This window comes from Polyodon spathula, chromosome 2 (genome assembly GCF_017654505.1).
Source record: "Polyodon spathula isolate WHYD16114869_AA chromosome 2, ASM1765450v1, whole genome shotgun sequence".
Taxonomy (NCBI): Eukaryota; Metazoa; Chordata; class Actinopteri; order Acipenseriformes; family Polyodontidae; genus Polyodon; species Polyodon spathula.
Window position 1 is genome coordinate 67123876 of NC_054535.1, and position 19762 is coordinate 67143637.

The window sequence follows — 19762 nt, forward strand, 5'->3', positions numbered from 1 at the left end:
TTATTTTCCCTCATTTTGAATCTCTACTCTCAATCTTTAATCCCCAACAAATAAAGTGCCAGCATTGTAAAGATTGATCATAAAGATTGTGCTGTAACTTGTAACAAACCCACTGAGTTCCCCACTCTGGTAAAACATTACAGAAGACAGTAAAAACCATCTGCATCCACTGTGTCCATTTCTTCAACAAATCTGTACATTTAAATAAGTTAGATTTTTTGTACTAAAAAATTTTTCCTGAAATATATCACATAAAAATATACAAAACATTAAAAACAGCATAAACAAAGTTGTTTGTATAGGCCTTGGGTTTTTTATTTTTATATTTGACAAGGGTTGCTTTCAAAAGTTTGTGTGTGTTATCTGTTTATCAGAGGAACAAGTGTATCGTATCCTGCTGCTGAAAAAATGATCCATAACTTGTAAAATGCTTCAGTTTGCCACAGTCAACAAACTGATCTATCTCTCTTTCTATCTAGTATATATATATATATATATATATATATATATATATATATATATATATATATATATATATATATAATATATTATATTTACCAAATACCAAAATTTATGATTGGTTCTATCCAGTACAACTATCGCCTGTAATTATGTGCATTTATTACAAGCCTAACTGGATATAATTAAATTCCCAACTGTAAGTTTGACTCCAAGTTGTCCACCTTTGTGAAGACCATTGTTCTAAATAATCCATACATACATTTCTTGTAATTACAAAGTATACTCTACTGAACTGGTTGGTGAATTGGTTGGTCAAAATTTAATAAACTACAGAAATTATTTATTGATCACCCCCCCTCCCCCCCAATAATGCTTACAACCTGAAATATATAACCTTTGTACCCTTTCTCCCTTTGTAAAAAATGTGCTTTGTAATTTTATAGATCTATCTTCTTTACAAATGAGGATGGAGTGGCATCTTCATCTTCAGACTTATATTATCTTTCTTTTAAGTAGTTATTTTCAGTTACAGTTATTTTCAAACTGAAGCTGTTCAACAGAATTTCACACAACCATTGTTAATTGTACTTCAGTTACATTCATCCACCCCCTCCATGCCTACACTTCTAGTGTGTCCTTGACTACACGCTTAGCAACATCTATGTTTCTATTTCTTTTTAAATTATACTCAACTTTGCCAACCTCCTCTGGACAATCTTTGATTCACATATAGTGCCCAAGCTTAGTGCCTTGCCAACAGAAAAGCATATCCATAATTTGGCTGCTCAAATTAAATGCACAACTAATGTGTAAAAAAAAAAAAAAAAAAAAATTATTTGATTACACTCAACTAAAAGAAATTAACATACTTTACAAGACATGTTTTTTGGATGAATTCTGGTTGACAATGAGGTGGCCTATATTATGAGCTCTTCTACTGTAAAAAGAATGCAATACACTAACTTATAAAATCCCAAGGTTTACCACCCTTACTACAAATAGAACAAGCCCACAGGTAAATGAAAGCAACCCTTTTTTCATGTTTAAGAATTCAGTAGATGGATGCTTCTGTTGTTAACCTTAAGAGCTGCCCAGCTTGTCCAGGATGCTGTTTATTGTGCAGGCCACCCACTGGTGGAGGGGGCAGTAGTACTCATAGTGGAACTGCTCAAACTCTGGGGTCTGGCGGATCTCATGGAGGAAGGAGACGTCGATGTCAGACTCCAGGAGCACCAGGAGGAGGGGCAGGGCGAACAGCAGCAGTCCGAGGCCCACGGCTAGAAGCCGAACAAAGCTGCGCATGCAGGCGTTCACCTGCTTGTTGCCCACCAGCAGCTCGTAGCTGTGGCTCAGTACCCGCCTCACCTCCTTCATCTCCTCTTCTTCCGCCATGAGGAAGGCACTCGCGTCAGCCTCCAGGTCTTCATAGGACTCCCTGTCATGCTCTGTCTCCTTTCCTGGTTTCACAGGGCTGCTGAAGAGCAGGTCGATACCCTCATCCTCCACTGGGGTGGGCAGAACGCTGGCACTGGGGTTGTACATCAGCTCAGAGATGGTCAGTGTCCCCCCCAACTCCTCCTCCTCCTCCCCACTTGGCCTGTCCTCAGCGGCCACCCCCACCATCTCATCTCCAAAAGTGTCCTGAGATCTGCTTTCAGTCACCTCCCCTGGGTCCACATGTGACTGGGGCTGCTTTAATGGGGACAGGTGCACAATATCCTTCAATGCCTGCAGGCCTGAGGAGACAAAAAAAAAGGTTTCTTTTCAAGTTCTGATTGTGCAAAGGCAGAATGGACTAACTCTTAAATGAAGAAAGTGTGTGTGTGTGTGTGTGTGTGTGCAAAATACCATTTATCATTTTACCCCTGTAAGGTTTGTTTTCTTCAAAAAAAGGTTCCTTCTTCAAAACTCCTGACACAAAATGCTTTCAAACTTAAACAAACTTTATTGTATATTTAGGATCAACCAAGTATGACAACTTGTAGGTCAGTTGTAGGTTACTTTACTGGAGAACAGCGTGCTCTCTCCAGAACTCAAATGTTGTTTTGTGAGTCAAGCACACAGATACATAAAGGCAGAGGATTCGTGTCAAATAATGTGCTGATCGGAGATACAAGACTGTTTCAAAAGGGCAATCAAAAGTGGGTATGGTACCATTGACAATATGTTAATCACTTCAGGACAAGCAATCCTAACCTCCTCAAGACCATGACAGTGAGACCTCCTTTGCAACTCTCCCAGGACTCACAAAAATGCCCGTTCACACAACCACCAATATACAGTCTGCCTCCATAACTGCAAAGAAAGTCTTTATAATAATTGATACATTATAACATGACAAAAATATCCTTACATTCATTATATATAGGGCTTCTGATACAACAAAAAATGAAATTGTTTTATATCAAATACACAGGAAAACACTGGAAATGGTTACTCGATTCACGTTGACTTTACCTCTTTCCCATTAAATAAATAAATAAATACTAAAAAATAAAAAAGAAACTACTTTTCCATGCAGTTGGGTAATCCCACCCCCCCCCCCCCTTTTACTGAGTGGCATAAAATTCCACATTTCTAATGGAGACTCTGTTTGCGAGATTTTAAATGAGATTACAATTACACTAGGCAGCCTGTTCACTGGATTCAAAATGCACAGGTCTACGAAAAAAAAAAATGAACACAACTTGCTTTTGCTTTCCTGTAGCCATTTTGCATTAGCGCTGTACATGTCGGTAACATTGCTGAAGATCAAGGTGGATTGACGGTTAGGGTGGTTATGTTACAGGCGGATACACGATGGACTACTGTATCTATTGTTCCTTGGTATGATGGAATCAGCAGTTTTAAGGCTAGTTTCTAAATAATATTCACCATTTTCCCTTACTGGGGGAAATTAATTTAAAAGCACAGGATCCAGTCTTTTTTAAATGTTCCCAGTGTTTTAGATCCTACTTCTTCACTTGGTCGGCTATTCCATGCATTTATAACTGTGGACAAAAGTGCTTCCTACCTTCTGTTCTAAACTTACTTTTACTCAGCTTCCACCTATGCCCTCTTTTTCTTTTCTCTCTTTGAAATTTGAAGTACAGCCTTTAGTTAACTATCTATACCATTTATGACTTTAAAAACTTCAATCAAGTCCTGTTTCCTTTCCTTCAATCAAGTCCCGTCCCGTTTCCTTAGGCAGAAGAGATTTTATTATTTTAACCTGTCCTCATAGCTTATCCAACGGTTGTCACAAAGACGGCTGTAGTGGATGACGTCAGGCCAGAAACAGGAACCAACACAGAACGCAGGTTTTGAAATAGTGAAGGCACTGATGGGCAGTTTAATAATCAAACATACAGAGACATACTGTTTGGTGAAGCTGAGCGCCTGGTTGCACTCAGCATTTAATAAACAAAATAAAATATTTAAATAAAAATAGCACACAGCACTTGAGGCAAAAATGAAATGGATTAACACTACACAAAACAGACACTAACATCAGAGGACGAAGACAAATGTGAGTTTAAATCAATTATTTACTTTACTTTTTTACTTTCTCCTCTCCACACCCGTTCTCTGCTCACCGAACACACAACCTCGAGTGAGTGGAAACATGTTGCTTTCATTGCTAATCAATCATTCAATTGGAGTCTCAGTACAACTGCACGTGAATTAATAAAGTGCAATTCCCCATGCTCACATATTATTACATTTTACCTGCACGTGAAGTGCTGTACAATCGTCATGCCTAAATACAAATAGACATTTTAAATCACTCGTGTTCATAACACTTCTATCCCATGTACCAACTACAATACACCAACATTAACACACTACACGCAATATACAACACAAATAAATAGCCCAGGGGTTGGGTACTATGCCACAAGGGTACATCAGCATTACATGAAAGATAAAACATAAACTATGTTACCTTGCTGTTCCGAATGTATTTGGTCATTGTATAATAGTCCGTATGCGCCAAACATCTTTATAAAGCCACACTGCTGTGTCCAAAACCATTGTTCTCAAGACTCTCTTCTGAGCCAAAAAACATGACTTTTGCATGTACCCTCACATGTACTCTGAACGTACCGGCGCATGCCCAATGAAGCGCTGTGTAAGCTATATTACCTCCGTGTGGAAACACACTAGTCTGTGTGACAAACATGCTCCATCTAATTTTCCATCAGGAAGGAACTTGTATCTCCTTTCGTTTTGTGTAGTAGACATCTTTCACACTGTACATGTTTCCTTCGCATGTTGTATTTTGATGTATTATTATGATTAACATTGCATTCAATAAAAAAAAAGTAAGTGTAAGTGGTTGCGGGGAAAAGAAAACCAAGAAGGAGTTGTTCTTATTTCCATCTAATGAAGGGACCTACCCACAATTATAGCAGCATAGTGTTATTTCAATATACGTCCCCAAAGTCTTAGGTATAGCTCCAGCTAATTCAGAATATTTGCAGAATTGACACGTATCAAATAAACTAGCAAATGAGATTCGGAAACAATGTATTTCCTTTCGGAATCAGGCCTTTGAGGATGATACGACTTAAAAAAATAAATATTACATTATTGTAAAATGTAATAATATGTGAGCATGGGGAATTGCACTTTATTAATTCACGTGCAGTTGTACCGCGATTCCAATTCAATGATTGATTAGCAATCGAGTCTCGGTACAGCTGCATAAAAGCAGCATGTTTTCACTCACTCGGGGTTATGTGTTCGGTGAGTGGAGAACGGGCTTGGAGACGGAGGTTAATAATAATAATAATAATAATAATAATAATAATAATAATAATAGTTAATGGTTAAAATATCAGCTCACCGTGTTTGTCTGTGTAGTCCGTTTTGTTTGGCTCTTTAATTGGGAGAAAGTGTCTTGTCCTATGTTTTTGTTTGTTACAACCTTTTTATTTACTGTTCTGTTCATTCATTAAATGCTGAGCGAAACCAATCTCTCAGCTCCACCCAACTCCACCTCTCTGTTGTTTATTTCCTGGTTCTTGTTTCTGGTCTGACGTCACCCACTACAGCCGTCTTTGTGACAGCTCCTTACAACCCAACACAAGTTCTGTTCATGCTGCCAGTGAGCTTTACTGTTCTGTTATACAGAAGGACAAGCCAGAATCCCCTGGAAAGGGAGGCATTAGGAAGTGGATAAGTCCAAAAGCAAGATGACACCAGTTTGGACACAGAGAACATGTATCACTAATGATACATTGCTTACATTAAAAAAAAAAAAAAAAGTGTATTACACTATTAATGCGATTCATTACGTGTTAAATTCTAGATAAATTATTTCACATATTGTGCACACAGCCGTGGTTTTTCGTAAGTCCCACAGCGCCCCCTACCCTGGGATTGAACACATAAGTCGGCTACTGATGCTGTCTCTAAGCTGTGAGTTTCGGTCGAAGCATAAAAATAAAATACATTTTTTAAAAACATTTTTTCTCTGTGTATTTTCTGTTGTTTTTTCTTTCACAGAAACCCTAACATGGGTGCTGGGCTAAGCTGTCCTGCTTGCAGTTTTTCTCAGTGTCTCTTTGCCACATTAAGATCAGCTTGCAGAATTAGTGTGACGGTTGTTACTTAACAGTATGCTTTCCTTAGTTCTCAAACTATTGGTCAGCCAGGAACGTTTTAGGGGGGCATCCTTATATCCCTCCTGGAGTAACTGTAGGTCTCAGACCTTCTCTCGTTCCCGCCGGTACAATGAACAAGGTTATCTACGGTTAGGGCTTAAGGTGAATCTGCAAAGAGCCAGCACACACCTTCTCTGACAGCCTCCTATCTAGGAGTGTGCTTGGACTCCGGGTCCATGCTGTCTACTCTACTCGGGTGGCAGAGTGCAGAGAACAGCCACCTGTTAGAGCTATTCAGCTCAACAGAGCGCTCATGGTAATGACCTTCCAGTTTTTTTTGGGCTTGAGGGCAGCGGCTTCTCAGACCCTATCTTGCATGAGCCCTGTGCAAGCTTGGTTTAATAGCAGGGTTTTTCAGCCTGCATTGAACCACGGCTGCCCGTTGACAGGTGTTCATCACTGTCTAAGGGCACTCTCTTGGTGCAAACAGCCTTCCCATCTGCACCTCGGTATACCATTGGGCAGTGTCACCAAAAAGGCAGGTCATCACCACGAATGCATCCAGCCTAGGCTGGGGCACTGTAGAATGGCACTCGAAATAATGGTTTGGAAATGCAGGCAGTTTAACTGGCCTTGTAGCATTGTTGCAGAGGGTTAGAGGGAAGCATGTTTGTTGTCCGTGCAGACAACACAACAGTAGTGGTTACATCTACCACCAGGATGGCCAGGGTGCTATTAGTAGCTCCTTACTGTCCAGGAGTGTGATTTCCAGTTCTGATGCAACTATTGAGCGGCCAGCCATAGAGCCTGCCCCGATATCGTAACCTGTTCAGTTAGGTGTGGGGGGACATTGTGGCATTCCAACCCATCGAGCCTGCGGCTCTGGGTCTGGCCCCTGAACGGCAACATTTGAGCCATCTGGGGCTTTCCGACAGGATTATTGATCACACATTTGCTGTATGGGTACAATTGGGGCGTTTTCAGACGTGGTGCTTGCCTAAGGGCTTTGACTCCACGACCTGTCCCATGGCAGTTATACTGCAATTTTTTTTTGCAGGACTTGTTGATAAGGGGAATCCCTCTCTACATTAAAGGTCTATTTGGCAGTTATTTCAGCTTGCCATATCAACACTGATTCAGTCTCCCCATGAGCTCAGCTTTCTGGTGGGGCAATTTTTAAAAGAAGCTCAGTGGCTTCGGCCACCTATGAAGGATGTTGTCCTTCGCTGGAAGCTCAATGTGGTGCTTGAAGCACTTATGAAGCCCCCTTTGAGCCTTTGCATTCAACTGGGCTGAAATATTTATCTTTGAAAGCGGCTTCCTTGCTTGCAATCACATCCGCTAAGCAGTGGTGTAGTCCTAAATCCAAACCGGAATGCCAACAAAAGATAGATGTCTTAAACATTTAAAATGATACAAATTCCCTTTTTATTTGTTCATTGAGCTTGAGGTAACATTTAATAGGTAATGCAGGAGTCTCACATGGGACATTTTTATGCTACTCCCCTAGTAATGCTGCCAGATTGGCAGTTTTCCAGCCAAATTGGTCTTGTTTTGAAAGCATCTTGCAGGTAAATACTGTTTTTGGTGGTCAAGTTATTTTTTTTTTTATCAATGTTATTTTTCTATTCCTTTTGATTATGAGGTCATCACCTGTGCAGAACTTCAATCACCACAAAGTCCTGTATAGTATATCACTTCCTCCCCCTGTCTTACAATTACGAATCACACAAACGCTGTTATTTTTTATTCACAACCAATTTCAGAACTGTACAATTACAACTGTTTTTCAATTTATTTTTAAAGAATGTATCCACTGACAGTTCTGGACAATTTAATTTTACACAACATTCAGAATACGTATTTTTTCTTGGACCTACCGCATTTGATCTTATCAGACAAATAAATAAATAAAATAAAACAGCAGTTCTGTAGTGTAAATTGTGAGAAAAAAACAAGCAAATCAGATATATAATTACATAGTTTATAACATTACTGTGCAGCATTTATTTATGCTTTTGTAATACATATTATATCTTAAATGCAAGTGCAGTTTTTGGCCGCTTTAAAAAACAAAATTTGGCTATTTCTTCTTCAGCATTTTTACTAAAAAACATAGTTAGACCTATTAAACTTTAGTACTGTAGTTTGTAATAGAAGCTCCTAGTGTTCTCTTCATTGCATCACAAGGACGACTGACTGAATCAGGAGATGTGTGTGACTCTGCAAACATTTAAAATACATGCAGGTTATCGGAGACGGAGACTCTGATTCGTGTACCATCTGTAGTGGCACATAGGGAATATTAATGGCATGGTACAGAAAGACTATTTTGATTTCCACACGGAAAACAGATTGCTTCATCGGGCGCATGCATTGAAATTATTCTTAAATTGATTCTTAAGTTAACTCTTAAGTCAAGGTTCTGCCTGTTGAAAAAAGTACCAGAATGCAGTGGGTGGGTGCGATACAAGCATTTTCGACTGCAAAAGTCTGCTTAATTTTTGCAGAGGTCAGGAAAACGGTTACGCTTCGTACCAATCCTGTTTTTTTTTCTTGGCATTCCATGTCAACCAGTCTGGATTTTCCACCTCTTTCCAGTCTGACAGGGAGCTGCAGCTCCACACGCTCTGCCCAGTGCGGGCCTTAGTGTGCTATGCTGACAGGATAAAAAGCTGGAGGCAGTCCAGACGATGTGTTGTCTGTTCTGGAACATTCCATGATCAAGCCCTGTCTAAGCATAGGCTGCCCGAATGGATCACAGACACAGTCAAGACTGCCTATGAGCTGGTCATCTTGCCCCCTCCAGAAACACTCACCGCTCATTCCTTACAGGGGTTTGGCAATTTTGTAGGTTTTATTGCAGGATACACCTGTAATGCAGTGGTGTGGGCTACTCCCCATACCTTACTAGGTTCTACCGACTCAATGCAGTGGATCCACCAAACCCTGGTTTTAAAACAAGAGTGTTAACCCATTTGCAGTCCATTTATTCAGCGCTTGTCAGGCGCGACAGGTCCAATTTATCTTCACATACTCTGTTTATTTTACACACGCTGTTTAAATTTTTTCAAGTTTTTAAACAGGTTCAAAAGGCACTGAATTGCAAAAGGACACTCAGTACTGTATGTCCAACCAAGCCCCACCCTTTGTTCGCTGTCTTTTTCACATACCTATTTATAGATGTGCATACTGATAAATCCTCTCCTGATCACTCGTTTTATCACCAAACTCCTCAATAATGCGATCCAAGTCATTATTTTATTATTATAACATCTCAAAAAGCTCTGCAAATGTCTGTAATATTCTTTGAGCGCTGGATTCAGAAGCAGCTAACTCCTTTGTTTATGTCTGTGTTATCTCTGTGGTGCATGGGGCTATCAGATACGCCCTTTTTTTCAGCTTCATCCGGCTCCTATCGGTCCCCCTTGACCATTGAAAGGTTTTCTCGGCTAGACTTGAGACAGCAGCCTCGAGCTCGACCCTTACAGCATAAAATTAGAGGTGAGATTTCCCTCAGTTTTTTAACCCTAGCTACTTGTACTGGGGTTCCTCATGGTAACGCGCAAGGTGGCCATTTGCTTAGCCTTGTAGCATTCTAGATGGTCTGCAATATTGCCTTGCGACAGCTTTGGTATTCATACCCATGAGGTAATGGTTACACTTCGTATTTGATAGGGAACGTTAGGCTATTACCATAACCCGGCTCCCTGAAATAGAACCTTCAAGATCAGTGCATCCATTATTGCAGCAAGTCTTGAAGGAAAAATTATAATAACCGTGTCAGCAGTCGTTTTATACCCTCGGGGACAGGCGTGACTGTGTCACTGGCACTGTGTGCAGCTTTGGAATATCGATTCAGGTTAGATGGTATCAAAGGATTATTACCCATGAGGTAATGGTTACATTTCTATTTCATGGAACCAGGGTTATGATAATAACCTAATGTTCCATGTTTTATTCAAGCAGGTGACTTCTCTTGGCATTCTGTTTGTTTATGCTCATGAGAACAAGGCTTGGTATTTCCCTTTGAGGAAACATGAAATGTAACAAACAAAATTACCTGAAAGGCAAACAAATGTCAGCATAAACCCCAGAAGAGAAGCTCTAGTAAAGGCTGAAGTGACTGTGTACACACCAGTACACAGCACTGACATGCGTTAAATCAATTTAACAGAGCAGCTCCACTGGATGTGCAAGCTTTGCTCCTGCTGTATCCTATTCTTATTAGTTTTGCCAACTTATGTCGCTGGAACTGACAAGATGAGATAAATGAGATTTCGAGTAAAAAGATAGAGGCATAAACAATGAGCTACAAAAGCCTGACATTTGAACCAGCTAAATAAAATGCAAGATTGTGGCCCTGTATAGTTTTATTCTTAAGAAAACTGAACTGGGGTTCTATATGAAATTAATTAACCAGTACAATGACCTCAGTACATATACTAAAGGACTGTCTCTCTCGACAAATCTCTGTCCAATATTTTAAACATGAATAAACAGGCCACTGAACATTTGTAACTGCTAATGACTATTCAATGTGCCATTTTCACTTCAATTCAGAAAATAATCTTGTCTGGGTTCATTGGCTGTAAGAGCAGGTGAATTATTTGTTCAGGTATACAGTTATTTACAAGAAATAAAAACAGCAGAATGCTCTAAACCTGTAATACTGAAAGACAAATGTGTCAGTTTTAAAAATGATTACTAAAAGGGAAACAGTTTAAATAAATACAAAATAATTGTCATCATCTGTTGATCCTAATGCTACTTTGGCTTATTCCTGACTTTTGCCTTGAATAATGGTACAAGCAGTTTTGAATCTATTCCTTGTATAAATTGGCTTTCAGGATTGTACCAAGTGCTTTTATTCAGAATTACTACATTTTGTTCAGGAATGTTTTTTCCCCCTAACCAACAGTTTGTGCCATCAACAGGCAGCAACCATTTCAAGTGACTTTTCAGCTGTTGTTTATAAAGGAGAAACAGATTGTGCCTACACATCAGGTGCTCTCTACTTTCTCAAAATTAAACGCCACTATGTCCCATACAATCAAACAGAGGCAGAAACAAGGCTGTTAATGAACCTTTGATTAGTTAAAGCCAGGCTGGTGACTGTGGAGTCCCTTTGCATTTCCAGGATGTCAGCTGATACACAGGCTAATCAAAAGCGTAGTTTCCCCTTGGTATTTCTTAGATAAATATAAAACCCTCTTATTGGTTTTGTACATACTCTGGTCCACAGGGAAAAAGACTGGCATAAACATCAGCTGCTCACTTTTTACAAGGAATGACATATCTAATCTCCAGACACCTGTTATAAGCATGTAATGGTTGCAGCCCACTGTGTCTGGCTTCTAAATCGGACAGGAGTTTTGTTCAATAAATGTTAGCAGGCAGTTTTTAGCCTAATTTAATTCTACTGTCATAAGGTTTCCAAGACTAGTCATGTTATGCGAGCCAATCACTGTTGCTGTTACAGGCTTGATATTTTTTTCATTGAATGCATCACGGAAATAAAAACAAACAAAAAAAACTGCATTGATCAGCTAAGGAGTTTAAAATACAAGGTTTCAAATACAATTATAAAAGAGACTGAATGAAAACAAGACAACTTTGTTGACTGGTTTGAACACCAGCTGTTTGGAATCTTAGTCCCATATCAACTATCCTGCTACAGTAGTAATTAGATACTAATGGGTTCATCCCAATGACAAGAAGGATCCTTCTTACCATTTTCAAAGGCAATTTCTTCAGACTCGCTGGGAGAGGGAAGTGCTGGTAACAGGGGCTCCACGTTCATGATCAGCTGCTTGTTTAGAGAGTTAAAACTTTTACTGTAGCCAATGGTGGACCTGGAAAGGTAATGTAAAAAAGTAAAAAAAAGGTTATGAGTCCTTATTGGGGTCTATTCAATTCAGTGGCAGATCTAAATACAGGCACCGTTTGGAACATGTGTGCTTTGTGTACCAAAGTTATGGAAATCAAACATCTAGCACTGAAATGCATGTGAGGCTCTTTGTTGTATTTCAGTCTGTAAAATTGTGTAAAACGCAAAGGAATTATAATGATTTACAAATTAAACCACAACCGTTTAGATCAATTCAATACCTCCTATTGTACTTATAATGATCTGCTGGAAGATATAAATTCTTCCATCCTAAACCTCCTTGATATATCACTGACCCTTTTTAACCTTATTTTAATTGTATTTAGTGATGTTAATAAGGGACCATAAATGACCCTGTCTGATTAAATCAGACTTGTTGCATTAGTTGAAGAGACCCAATCCCAAGACACTTTCCAATGTAGAACGCTGTCATTACCTGTGCACCTCTGGGGGATCTCTCTGGATTTTAGAGCTGGCTTCAATGACCTCTTTTGCAACTCTTCCACTATAATAACAAGCAAAAGACAGGATTATTTAGATTTCTATGGAATCAGTTTTATCCAACTTTATTAACTGCAACGTTCCATGTTATTTGATCAGCTAGTTTTAATTGAATAAGTTATTTTTTTTTTTAGATTATTTTGGAATAAAGGCATCTTTGTGAATATTTTTAAATAAAGAACCGTATTGCCATCTTGTTTAAATCCGATGGTTACCCAGGTATATTTAGAAAATGATTGAGTCTGAACAGCCAATCAGCTTCCAGATCTAGATGCCCGCTGAAACGCTGAAGTGCTTAACTGTGAATTAAATTTAAATCAATCCATGCATAAATACCACCTTTTTTCCCTTAGCATTCTAACCTACAACTAATCTGATAACATAAAAAGGTACTTAAACATACTTTCTGACGCTGGTCTAGAGACAAGCGAAATCATGTCTGTGACAGGACACCATAATGAAGGTTCAATTCGCAGCTACTTGACAGAAAATCAACAGAAAAGACACAATAGATCCACAATTTTGTAATCAGCTGTTTCAGTTATTTCGAGTCAGAATCTGTATTGCACAGATTATTTAACAACATCCGCAGTTCATTTATCTGGCAATGTCATAATAATAATAAAAACAGTTTTCTCAACATGTATGTCATTTTTCTATTCAAATTATGTTAGGGTCTGTTTTCTTCAGCGGAAGGTTATCCGGTTAAAATCAGAAGTTCAAGGTAAATATAGGTTTTAAGGTTTTAAAGCTCTATCGCTTAATTAAAGCCATGTTAGAAAGTATAGCCATGTCTGTAGGTTCAGAATCAGACACTGATGCCATGGTGGAGATGCCTAGATTGGAAGTTGCTTCCGAGCAGGGACTATATGAATATTTGGTAGAGGTGATTAAACAGAATATACCAGAGGCTCCCGATCCAGCGGATTTTGTTGTTTTTCCCACAAAGTTGAATCTCAGGAGGGCTCAGGAAAATATGTTTAGGCAACTTCAAGATAAGGCTGTGAGACCTATTAGTGCAATTGCTACTATAGCATGTCTATCAACTTAAAGGTTGGAATTGGCACAGGACAAATGCCAGGTGGTGCAGGAGAGGTTTTGAGGAGCAAAAATCAGGTTATGGTTGGAGAGCTTCAGGCTTTAACTGGAGAAAATCAGATTTTGAGGTGACAGCATGCTAAGCTTAGAGACAAAACAGCAGCTGAAATTCAAGATCTGAGGATTAGCCTGGGTAGGTATCAACTGCGTAACACAGAGCTTAATGAAGCAATATGTAGGAATAATGAGGTGAATGGTGGTTTGATCCGTGAGAAGGCTGCATTAAAATATAGAATTGAAGAGTTGGAACATAAGAGGGCAATGGTAACGTGGGATAGAACTAAGGCTGATGCTGAGGAGGTTGAGTGTGTAGCACTGTCTCTCCGAAACCCACAGGCTCGCAGTCCGGGTTTTCAATATCCCAGAGAGATCCGCAATACAGGCGCAAAGGAGCCTGCATTGTCAATGCTGTTTCCACGAGTCCAGCACCCGAATAAAACCTGGCTTTCCGAACACAAGAGACTCACACAGAACACAGTTAGGGTCTAAAATGACATTTAGTGAACTGTTAAGCATGACTGTTAAACCTCCACAGTTCGACCCGACAAAAAAGGGTAATCATATAGAAGACTTAATTGCTACAACTAGAGGTTTGGTTAAATCGGCTGGAATTGTAGAAGAGGAGCAAAAGTCATCTTTTCTTATCAAAGGTTACTGCATGCTGCTTGTGTAAATAATTTACTGGAGTCCACGCAAAATAACTTTGACAAATTATGTCAGGAGTTAATAAAGGGTTACTCCTCTTTTTCCAACCCAGGTGTAGCCTACCTAGGGCTTACAACATGAAATGTAGGGAAAGGGAAGATCCTCATGATTTTTAAAATGAGCTTAAGTGCACATACCAAGCAGGTTGTGGTCCAGGTGAGGATCCCAATAAATTGGTACATTTTAGACAGTTGTATTTGAATAGCTTGCATCCAGTGATAGGAGAGTTAACCAGGCTGGTTGTGAACTCTGCTTCCCCAGTGGGTGTGATAGTGGATAAGGCACAAGAAATCTGATCCCGTAAAATAGTGATTTTCCATAGGAAAGACACAGTAGCTGCAGATATGATTTATGAGGTAGCAATCGAGGAGCCGTCCCTGCAGATAGAGGGATCAGAACTGCCGGCCGCTAAAACAAGTAAACAACAGTACCGGGTAAAGGAGGCGAGACCTCAGCAGTCTGACAATTATTACAGTAACACTTCAGTTAACAAGAACCAAGCTAGACAGCGGTGGGGTAATAACAATGTCATAAGAATAGAAATAACGGGGGTAAGTTTAAAAACACTTTGTATCAGGAAGAGTACCCCCAGGCTAAATCAGAGATTAAAAAACACAATTGCTTAAGGAATTGTTTAAGCAGACACAGGAAACTGAAGCAGCTGACAAAAGCAGCAGCCCCAAGTGACACGGGTGTCAGCACTGCCCAAAGACAGAACACACAGGCTGCAGCACCAACAGCTACCTCCACGTGTAGACGGGGAAAAAATACAGTTTCCCCAGATTAATAGTCAGGCAGAGAGGAGCCACTGAAACAGAAAGTGAGGTGCGAAGCATGGAAATGCATCCTGTGTCAGACCTGGGTGGTGTTACAATACCAGGAATAAAGTTGGGAGATGTCACAATCAAAGGTAATCAACCATATTTTCCAGTTATGATGCAGGGAGCTGCAATTTGCAAGGCGTTACTGGATTTAGGTGTGGATGCTACACTAATGACTAAAGAAATATTTGATCATTTGAATCAGGTAATAGGAGACTCAAGGACAGAGGGAGGTAGAATGGGCTGTGAATGCATCAAAGCTTGCGAAACTCTGAAAATGTAGTTAAAAGATGACAAATCAGGGGAAGACAGATCGACAAAATACTTATCTGCCGCTGAAATGGCAGCGGCTTTAGCGGAGAATGTTTTATAGTACATAGTACACCCGTATCTAACAGAGCTCAATAATGTAGAATAAATCTTGATCCGGCTCTTGACGGCGGTGTCGAACTTAATGTCGCATGACTTGGGTGTAACATTGATATCTTTACCATCGATTATTTCTTTGGTAAGACTTGAAAGTTACTGCTTAAACTATGTTTCCAGTTGTCAGGAAACGGATATCTTGTTTGCTTTCGAATGTTTAGAGAGAGTGTGGTGCCTAACGTTAGAAGTTGAATGAGAACCAGATGCAATTACTGATGCTAAATTGTACTCGGCCTATGCTTGATGAGTCCTTGCAGTGTGAGACGGACTGTTGGGCTAGGCAGCAAGATAGGGGAAAAAAAACTGCCAATAAAACAGTAGTGATACTGGATCCCACAAATGTATGATTTAACTGTTCCTAGAACCAGATGGAAAAAGTCTCTTGCATGTGCGATGAAAGCAAGGATCCAGTCTAAATTTCAACAGATAGGAAGAATACAGTTTTGAGCACAGAAGACTGATAGCCGTTACAGCCTGTGCTGCAAGACAACCTTGTGGATGGAACGCCTGCAATGGGACTGAGCTACTGATGTGATGAGCTTACGGAATCTGGTGATTCATGAAACCCCTGAAATCTAAAAATGAGGCATCTGTGAAAAGGGACAAGTCATGAGGGGCTGAGATGTAGTCTTCATAGAGTAGTGAAAGTACGTTCTAGTTTTGAATTAATAATGCACACATTCTGATGTCCTTCCTGGATTGCGCGGATATGTTTTTCTGAGCTTCCTGGCTTGATGCTGTAAAAAGGAGTGAAGAGATGTGAAATGAAGGCTCTACCCTGGCGGATGATGCGAATTGCGTAATTGAAATGGCCCAGTAGGGATTGCAGGTCCCGTTTTTTTTTTTTTTTAGAAATTAAGGATCCGAGGTTGCTGAGTGTAAGTTACTGTGAACATGCGATGATACATTATGAAAATATCTTTAATCAGTAGCAGTGAAACTGGAAGTGTACAGGATGGGAAAATCCAGCACGAATAGCAGTGTGAAGCCTGTTTCAAAATAAACTTGACAAAACAACCTGGCCATATCTTTTAGTACTAGCAAGCAGTCTTAAATTAGAACTGTACTTAAAAATGTTCTTTTAGAAAATAAATTAATGTGCTGAAAAATAGCTTTGAGAATCTAGCCCATAAGGTTTCAAAAATATCGAAAGTATAAGCCACATGTGGTCGCTGGACTTGATTTTTCACTACAGGCACGTGCTATGGACCATCGAGGGAGCTGATACCAGGTTGTAAGAAGGAACGTCAAGTGGGAGGTGTATTAATTGAAGCAAATGAGACTGCGAATGGATGAATGAAGGACTTCATGTCATCGAAAATGTTGTTTATAGTGGGATCTGTTCTGGCTGCGCTCCTGGTTGCTGTGCTGGCAGGAGAAAGTGACCATGACTGGAGAGGAAGACAGTGCTGCTGCCTGTCCTGATGCTCTGGGAGCGAGTTTCTGGAAGTACGCTTGAGAAGCAGGCAGCATGGTGTAGCAGATATAAAAGGTACAATAAATATTGAACAACGTACTATTGCTTCCAGCTGGAATGTTGATATTGTTGTTGTGCAGGTTTTTTTTTGGGGGGGGGGGGGGGGGGGGGGTTAAGTTAGGCGAGTGACCAATCCTTGTAAAACAGCTGCTCTGGAGGCTGAGCCTGCTGGCGGGGCGTTATGATTTCCGTAATGCCAGGGCAGCAGGTCTGGTTGCTGGGAGAAGTCTTTATTAGAAGCAGAGGGTACTAAGCTTCGATCAAAGAAATGAATGAAATATTGTTGAGGAGAATCCGACAGGGAGATTTCCTGATCTGAATTGGAGTCGGTTCAGGCTGAAAATTAAGAGTTTTAAATTTTGCACAGAGAATGGAGCGCAGCGTATGCAAGAAAGTGAAACGCTAGACAGAGAAGGAGTGTGAGATTGGGGTTTAAATAGAAGGTTAATGATGAAAGATATTAACTAATTAATCAGCCCAGCTACCATCCCCTGAATTTTGCCCTAAGGCTAACATTTATTATCAATATCTAACAATATCGATATTGGTGCCCATCACTATTTAAAAATAAATTAGTTCAACAAAAGCATAACTCTGTCTGGCAATTCTCCAATGTTTACATAAAACACTCACTATTTATGCATCACATCATCCCTCGTTAAATTTATAAATCTATGTGCAATGGTAAAGAATTAAGATATATTCTAGAAAAAGACATAGAAATGTAAATAGCTCACCTGTATCGGAATCTGCTGCCTTTAAAAAATATATTACTGCTGGACATAGTCTTAATCTGACTGGATTTTGCATATCTATTAAGAGAAAGAAAGACATATAAGAAAAAAAAATGATAAGAGATCATTAAATCTCTAGCCATGTATAGAGCATGTTATGGCCATGCGCTCCCCTCCTTCAATTCCTTTTATTTCCAATCGGGACTCACTCCCCCTGCTTTTAACATAAATAAATCAACATATTCCCATACCTGATAAAATACACCAGTAGTGTTACTATGACAGTTTAACCACATGTTTTACATGGTATTTAAACAATATCATTGTATACACACCAAAAAAAAAAAAATCCATGTATTAAGGCCCCTAGGATTTGGCTTGACTTGATAGTGGATATTACACAAATGAAACTGTCTGTTTGACCTTTCTGCAATTATTAAAGCGCTTTAACAAAAATGATGCACTGTAATAGATAATCTAAGTTAGAAAATTCAATATGTAGGTATTACGGTCTGTAGTAGGTTCCAAAATCTACATCTTTATTTAGGACAGCTGGGGTAATTAGGTAAATGACTGGAGATTTGTGTCTACAGCATTCTACATACTGAGCTCCCAGGAGTGTGCTGTCAGGGGAGTATCTTTCTGGATGAAAGAGGGCCATGCCAAGCCATTTCACTGTAATGTGTGTTCCAGTTACTTCCTCATTTTGGTATCTGTATCAATACTTTTTATTCGCAAATTTGAAAAATTAGAAAAAAACTTGAAAACAAGGAAGCTATATCGCTTTTTGAATTTTCCAAAAAAAACATATTTTGAATGAATTATTTTCAAATAAGTCATGCTTTGTAAAGCAGAAAGGCTGTTTGTGTCCAACGTTTCTATTTCAAAAGTTTTGCTTACACAAATGATGAAGGCTGTTCCATGTTTTACAAATCCAGGATGGAATTAGTTAGAGTTTTTTTTTTTTTTTTTTTTTTTTTTTTTTTTTTTTTTTTTTAATGGATGCGGGTTACTTTGAACTTCCCTGCTTCATTTTGTCTGTGTGTGAAGTTAAACAACGCTACAATACATACTTGTAGAAAGCCTGGTTCTCCACCCCACACTTCCAGAGATGCTTGCAGGCAGCAGGTGAAGACATGTGGAATGTCAGCACTAGCTTCTTCTGGTGATCACAAAAAAGAAAGCATTTTAGTGCTCAGCTGTTTATTTTTTTTAATTTTGAAAAACATTTTTGGAAAAAAAAAAAAAACTGTTTCAGGCATTTAAAGTAAACATTGTCTTAGTGAGATTATAGGGTGTGATTAAACTAGTTCATATGCTGTGCTTTCAATGCGTGTCGATAGTGGCTTCATGTGTGTCAACTGTGGATTTGCAAGTAATCAGTCTCAATCATTTATCAAACTAAACCCTTGGATTTGGGTAATATGCAATCATAACGGCATTTATAAGTGAATTCATGCATACGTGCAAGAATATCACAGCCTGCAAATCATTATCATGCCTAACGCAAGCACTTAAGTTCAGTGTCACTTTGCATAAAGAGCTGTGCTTGCAATGGGCACTTGAAAAAACACATTTCACACTTAATTAGCAAAAACAAAACAAAAAAATTGTCTAGCATGTTTCATTTTCATTGAAAAACAATATGCAGGTTAATAGGCATAATGGATAAGGTCAGACTTCTTCAGTCTCGATGAACACCCTAATGTTATGGAATGTTTAAAAACTGTATCCGACATGTTCATTGTATCTTATTCTATTGTTTATGCAATTTGTGAACTGAAATAATTATTGAGCCCAGTTCACAAACAAAAACATTCATTCAATAACTTTAAAGAAGCATTATGACTAGGGCCCACTGTTTGTCACCACAACAGTATCACCACCTGCTTGTGAGGCAAGGAAAGGGCTACAAATCAAACAAGATTAATATAGGCTGCAAACTTTCAGATAACAACCATTTTCCACATCAGCTCCAGGACGTACGCAGCTACTTCAAAAGACAGAGCCCTTGCAGTACAATGCCATACCTGCATATGTCAAGGTTTCATGTCTATTCT

At 39.3% G+C, this 19762-nt stretch overlaps 1 protein-coding gene across 1 annotated transcript in view; it reads right to left on the reverse strand.

Moving 5' to 3' along the window:
* Window positions 1-831: 831 nt before the first annotated feature.
* frmd3 (FERM domain containing 3) overlaps window positions 832-19762 on the reverse strand; it is a 107868-nt gene continuing 88937 nt past the window's right edge. The window contains exons 10-14 of the mRNA XM_041226931.1: window positions 18776-18864; window positions 17706-17780; window positions 12377-12445; window positions 11784-11905; window positions 832-2198 (exon numbers count right to left, since the gene is read on the reverse strand). Of these exons, the coding sequence (XP_041082865.1) occupies window positions 1543-2198; window positions 11784-11905; window positions 12377-12445; window positions 17706-17780; window positions 18776-18864 (1011 nt within the window). The 3' untranslated portion in view covers window positions 832-1542. The remainder of the gene's footprint in view (window positions 2199-11783; window positions 11906-12376; window positions 12446-17705; window positions 17781-18775; window positions 18865-19762) is intronic.